This window comes from Benincasa hispida, chromosome 10 (genome assembly GCF_027475165.1).
Source record: "Benincasa hispida cultivar pf3 chromosome 10, pf3_genome.v1.1, whole genome shotgun sequence".
Classification (NCBI taxonomy): Eukaryota; Viridiplantae; Streptophyta; class Magnoliopsida; order Cucurbitales; family Cucurbitaceae; genus Benincasa; species Benincasa hispida.
Genome location: NC_143487.1, coordinates 16,391,096 through 16,398,000, shown reverse-complemented (window position 1 = coordinate 16,398,000; position 6,905 = coordinate 16,391,096). Strand labels below are relative to the sequence as shown.

Sequence of the window (6,905 nt, the reverse complement as noted above, 5' to 3'; positions counted from 1 at the left end):
TTAGAACAAAAAAGGACAATAATTATGTTGTTAGATCACATTTAGAAAAAGTAAATTTTTAATACAATAAATACGAGGTACTGAGATTTGGACTTCCAATCTAAACGATTATATGTCTTTATTGCTTATTGTTTATTTTTAAAAAATGAAAAAAAACAAAAAACAAGTGTGCACTTGTTATATTAAAAAAAAACAAAACTTATCCATCTCATTTAACATCATTAGGAAAACACAAGCAAGTTCGAGATGGTTCCTTTTTTAATCGCGTAAAACAAAAGTCAACAGTTGAAAGGCCATTTAAAGCCTCATGTAACATTCGAAAGTACTTGGCTGAAGTAGCTTTTTTTCCCTTCTTTCAACATGTACGAACGGGGATCAAAACTCTAATCTGGAGATTCATTATACAAGTTTATGTTGCTCTAGCTATGTTTATATTGGTAATAGGCCGAAGTAGCTATAAAGTCATGTTTGCTTTTTCTTTCTCTCAAGATTAGAAGTTTAAATCTCTATATTTCCACTAATTACATTAAACAAAATAATGAGGAATTAAATTGAAAATTTTTATATAAATAGAGTATTATATTGTGTAAATTTATCATCAACGAATTGTAACATTCATCAGGAAGATGGAATAATGTGAAAAATAAAAGTTTAAAATAATAAGTTATGGGTAAATCCATTGACAAGTAGAGAATAAGAAAAAAGCAAGAAGAAATTGACATACGGATTTTTGTTGTTCATTAACCATGTGTTAGTCACATTCATGACTATTGAGAGAAATTGTTTTATTATCTTGAGAATATCAAAGTATACAATGGAGTTATTTGGCTCACCAACATGAGTTGAGTTGAATTGATATAATATATCAACTCATTGTTTTGTCCACCAACTTTAAATGTTGGTGGAGTTGAGTTGGTATGTTTTACCAACTCATCCCAACTCTACATTCTTCCAATATTTTCAATGACTTCATTCAACGGCCACCGTCAACGATTATCATTGCCATACTCTGGGAACCAACTTCAATGACCACTTTGACACAACCAACTCCGATGACCAACTCCAGGCCCCGACAACCACCTTTGACAATATTTTTGGCAACCAATTCTAATGACCACCTTCGTGTGACCAACTCCAATGACCAATTCTGGGCTTCGACAACCACCTCTGATGACAATTTCGATAACCAGCTTTGCGTGACTATCTCCAACGGCCGATTTCGAGCTCCAACAACCACCTCCGACGAAAACTCTAGCGATAAGTCCGAAAACCACCTTCGCGTGACCAAGTCCGATGACACTTTCTAGGCTTTGACAACCAACTCTAACAATCAATTTCAAGCTCCGACAACTACCTCTGATGACAACTTTGATGAAAAACTCTGATGACCAACTATAACTACAAACTCTAGTGAGAATCTTCTTCAATGATCAACTTCGACGACCATCTTCACATGACTAATTCGATGACTAACTCTAAGCTTCGACAACCACTTTCGATGAAAAACTCTGATGACCAACTTCAGTATCATCTTCGTGCAAACAACTTGGAGCTCCGACAACCACCTTCGACTACAAACTTCGGCGAAAATCACCTTCGATAATCAATTTTAATAACCACCTCCGACTCATATGTTCATGCAACCAACTTAGGGCTCCGACCACCGCCTCTAACTACAAATTGGCACATTATTGGCCATTAATGAAAAACCTATTTTTTGTGCACGTTCAGCTCATGTGTTCCATGACAGTTAAAATATGTTGTAAGGTTGTTGATTATATAAATAATAGTATTTTGTTTACTTTAAGTGCAATATTTATATGTAGAAATTGTAAAATATATCTTTATTTAATTGAATTCACAAATCAAATGAGAGTTTAAGAATTTGGAAAAATATATATGTAGTTGAATGGTGGTACAAAAAGTTAAGAAAAACAAACAAAAACAAAAACCAAACAGAAATAAGAAATAAAAAAAAATCATAAAATAGATATTTGTTTGAAAAATTTTCACATATAGAAAAAATGTCAAACTATTTACAGATATAGTAAAAAAAAAAACACTAACTTCTATCAATATCTATCAATGATAAACTTTTATCAGCGTCTATCAGTGATACACTTCTATTAGTTCTATTACTGTTAGATACTGATATATTTCTATCAGCCTTTATCAACCTAAGATTAAAATTTTACTATTTTGTCATTTTTCGTTATTTTTTTAGTTTTCAAAATCTCCTATTTGTTTTATGGAACATTTTCTAGCAAAAATTAGTGAAAAATGGAGATTTGTTCTTTGACAATCCTCTGAATTTGGCGAAATTGAAAGTGGAATTATTTAAGAAACAAGGTGACATTATATTGGTTGCTAAAATGGTGTGAGAGATTAAACTAAAAAAAATCATCACGGAGGAAAAATACATAGCAAAAATAGGAAGAAGAAGAAAAAGAATAAGAAGATGATGAAGATGAAATTCATGGAGAAAAAGTTAGGAATCAAAAGTTTTTATTTTTCTTTGGTTTCTGATTTTATTTAACCATATTCATGAAAGAAATGTAGTTAGTTAATTGTTGTTCATTAAAAAAAAAAATAAGAGAAAGAAGACAAACTTTAAAAAATAAAATAAAATAATTACAATTCATATTTAATTAAAAATTGTAGAATTATTGAAGAAAAAAATTTCAATACAAAAATATTAATCATAAAAGCAGATTATGAAGAATTTAAAAAACCACACAAGATATCCTTGATATATGAACTCAACTTTACACCTCAACACGGACATATGAACTCAGACAAAACAACTCTGCACCCCAAACACAAACATATGAACTCTACAGACATATGAACTCCAGATATCATGTCTCAACTCAGCACCCAAAACAGCCCCAATAATATGAGATGAGATGCAGGAAAGAGGTTCAGAGACTTTATATATGGCACCTCTCTTAAACCCCCAATAGAGTGTACCTAAAATAGAGCATAAAACATAAACTTAATCAATAATCTCCACATAATATATTTAGTCATTTGGAGCATCAAATAACATATTTAAGTTATTGAATATTTACCTAAACATAAGAGATGACTAAAACGATAATGTAGTCTCATTAAACCATTGCATTCATCTAACTCCTTTTTCATTTTTTCACGATATAAATTGCATTTAATTAAGAGGGTGTTTAGCCCACCGACTTCATAAGTCAATGTTAAATAACTCAACTCCACTAACTTTAATAGTGATCAATACAAGTTTGAACATTTATCGATGAACTTATTTGTCTCTCTTTTTCACATTTATCAAGGAATATTTATCTTTCACTCCTTTTCACATTTATCGAGGAACTCCATATTTACAATTCTGCATCTCGAACATAGATTTCCTAACTCCAACATATTGATTCCATGTTTCATAACTCTGACTTAGCACTCCAAACACCCCCCTTAATTCATATTTTATATAAATTGTTCCGCTGATTAATGCATTTCTTCATGAGGTAGGTTTTTTAATACCATTATTTATCAAGCATTGACAATTTCTTTTGGTACGTAAGAAGTTAGTAATTCAATCTAGGGGTGTTTGCTAAAATTGAATAAACCAAATTAAATTAACTAAAAAGTCCTTTTTTACGAAGGTGTCAGTTTGGTTTAAAAGTATAGTGAAACCAGATTTTCTTATTCAGTTCGGTTTTAATTTGAAATCTGTATCCAAAGTCGAATCGAATCGAACCATATATAACCGAAGTTATTATTATTTGTGGTTTAGTTCGGATTGGATCAAAATAATCGGTCCAATTGGGTTTGATGAGAGATTAGATGCTCAATTTCTTCACCCGACATATAGTTGTTAAAAAAACAATAATAACTTTGTCAGCCCATTCGATGAAGTATTTACAAATTACAACTACTTTTTAGGTAACAAGATAATTCATTAATCAGTTGAAACACTCGAGGAGCTATATAGCAGAGCATTCAAATAAATAAGGGGGAAAGCTATGAAGGGGGATTATCGACCCCCACATTAGACCACTCTCAGCTTGTTAGTGATTAGCAAGATGAGTTATGATTATATTTTTTTAATTCAGTTTACGAAATAAACATATAAAACCAAATTAGCCACAGTAATTCCAGCAAGTTATACTTTCATGCGATCAAACACCTCGCTTTCAATTCCTGGCGTTTTGAAGGTGATGAAAGAATAAACAGTCCACTCTTTATGTATACAATAACTCACCTAATTAAGTACACAAGGTGTTCTTCTACGTTAGAACGGTTTCTTCTGTAAATAAATGCAAAAATAATAACAAGATTTGTGTAACATTCAACAGCTCCCTATAAATTCATGCACCAATTTGGCAAAGATGAATATCAAAGAACAAGAACTTTGAAGAATACCTGCAATGGCACGAGCTAATTACCTCATTGTTGCTCTCTCACTCCACGTAACCTGGCTGCTATTTCTTAGCAAACCATGCATCGCTTTGACACCTGAAACTTCTCCATCTTTTCCTGCCATTCTCATATTTGGTGATTCTACGGTCGACACCGGAAATAACAACTTCATCCCCACTATTTTCAAGGCTAATTACTCTCCATACGGCAAAGATTTTCCTGGCCATGTTGCTACTGGAAGGTTCAGTGATGGGAAACTCATTCCTGACATGGTGGCATCTAAGTTGGGGATAAAGGAGCTTGTTCCTCCATTTCTGGATCCTGAACTGTCGGATGATGATGTGAAAACAGGGGTCAGTTTTGCATCCGCCGGCACAGGACTCGATGATCGAACAGCCGCTATATCTACAGTCATTCCTGCGATGAAACAAATTGGTATGTTCAAGAACTACATTCAAAGGCTTCAAAGAATTGTGGGTGTGGATGAAAGTAAGAGGATTATTGGCAGTGCTTTGGCTGTCATTAGTGTAGGAACCAATGACTTAACCTTCAATTTCTACGACCTTCCAACCAGGCAGTTGCAATTCAATATTAGTGATTACCAAGATTTTCTACAGAATAGACTACAAAGCTTGATCAAGGTAAATGATATTCAATATAATATGCACTCATTAATCTTCACCGATATTTGACACTTATAAAAAAAATCTTGATTTCAAAAATACCCTTTTTTTTCTTTTTTCCAAAGTTGCAACGTTATATTTGACCTCAAATAAATATTTTAGAACTAGAAATCCTTTGAAATTTTGGATATAATTGGGATCCAAAATTGGGTGGCGATGAGCTAAAATAGAAATTTAGATTGTCACACCATTCCAAGTAGTTCTAAAATGTTCGTAAAAGGTGAAAGATACATTGTAAGTTTTGAAAGAATAAGGGTATTTTAAAAATAAATAGCAAAGTTAAAGAGTGTTGTTTATAATTTAGCCTTGACATAATAATCACCAATGCATCAGTTACAAGTTCCACATCTTCAATTTTGTATGCTTCAGTCCTATTCTTGAAAAGTTTTTAACCTTCAAAGTTTGATCATTCTAATAGACTTATCAACTACTCCCTGCTTCAAACGAACACTTGTTTAACTCTGTTTTACAATGGACAGGAAATTTACCAGCTTGGATGTCGCACTATAGTGGTCGCTGGCCTCCCTCCAATTGGTTGTCTTCCAATTCAAGAGACCATATCATTCCCAATTCCTCTAAATCGAAAATGTTTCGAAGATCAAAATACAGATTCTGAAGCCTACAATCAGAAGCTTTCAAAGCTGTTGGGCAATTTACAATCACAGCTACTAGGAAGCACAATTTTCTATGCTGACATTTACACTCCTCTTGTGGACATGATCAATAATCCCCAAAAATATGGTAAGCCGGTACAAATAATTAAGGGAAATCAAGCTATGAACAGAAAAATCAATTTAATTGACCTGAAATTTGCTTGGGGCTTTTCGTCGAATAGGTTTTGAGCAGACGAACGTAGGTTGCTGTGGAACTGGATTGGCTGAAGCAGGGCCTCTATGTAATGCATTAACTCCAACGTGTGGAGACCCATCAAAATTTATGTTCTGGGATAGCCTTCATCCCACTGAAGCAACCTACAAATTCATCACAGAGTCGCTTCTCAAGCAATTTTTCGATCACTTAAATTAGAAGTGAAGGATTTTGAGCTCACAGTTCTGGGCTCTTAAGACTTTAAAATATTTATCTAATTTATTATTCATTGTATTCGCAATATTTCTTTTAAGTTTCACTTTATAGATTCAAAGCTTGAAGTTCAAATTGAATGGAACTGACCAATTATTTTGAAGTTGCATGTGTTTTTCTAATGACGTGAGTTGAAGATGAAAAGTTTTTTTAGTTTGAGAGTCCTTTGGACTTCTTCTTTTTCAGCCTCGTATTGAATGAATAATAGTAGCTACAGCCCTATTTTCTTTTATACACTCATTGCCCTAATATGGTTACATAATAAGAATAAGGAATATCACACTTAGCTTAATTTGATTGGTGGAGAGAACCAATTCGCAACAGAATGGTGGTGACTCACCTTTCTTCCACCTCTCCTTTTCCATTTTCATTTTCATTTTCTACTCTAACATCCCCCTCAAGTTGGTGGGTACTTCAAGTACTCCCAGTTTGGACCGTAATGTATAGAAGTGTGAGATGTTGAGTGGTTTGGTGAGGCAATTAGAGCCACCATATTAGGGACTGCTCTGTATAAAAATAACAACCCGACTGTCCTAATTATATCAGGAGTTAGGATAAATGTAGTTGAGTCAAGAGCTGTCTGGCATAGGAGATTAGGACATCCGTCAATTAAAACACTAGACTATGTTATTAGAGAATGTAATTTACCAGTCAAATCGAATGAAGGAAAAGAATTTTGTGATTCATGCCAATTAGGAAAAGCAAGTGCCTTACCATTTCCTAACTCTCAATCTCGAGCATCTAACAAGT

The 6,905-nt window shown here is 33.4% G+C and overlaps 1 protein-coding gene and 1 long non-coding RNA gene across 2 annotated transcripts; one reads left to right on the top strand and one right to left on the bottom strand.

Annotated features, from left to right (window-relative positions):
• Positions 1 to 4,132: 4,132 nt before the first annotated feature.
• Positions 4,133 to 6,423, bottom strand: LOC150033137 (uncharacterized). The gene is made up of 3 exons (XR_016523980.1): positions 6,246 to 6,423; positions 5,564 to 6,046; positions 4,133 to 4,809 (listed from the first exon to the last, which is right to left on the bottom strand). It is a non-coding gene; the product is annotated as an uncharacterized LOC150033137 (long non-coding RNA).
• LOC120088795 (GDSL esterase/lipase At2g30310-like) lies at positions 4,401 to 6,101 on the top strand. The gene is made up of 3 exons (XM_090306096.1): positions 4,401 to 5,033; positions 5,555 to 5,816; positions 5,911 to 6,101. The coding sequence occupies exons 1-3, from the start codon at positions 4,401 to 4,403 to the stop codon at positions 6,099 to 6,101; spliced, it is 1,086 nt and encodes a 361-aa protein (XP_090162222.1).
• Positions 6,424 to 6,905: the final 482 nt, after the last annotated feature.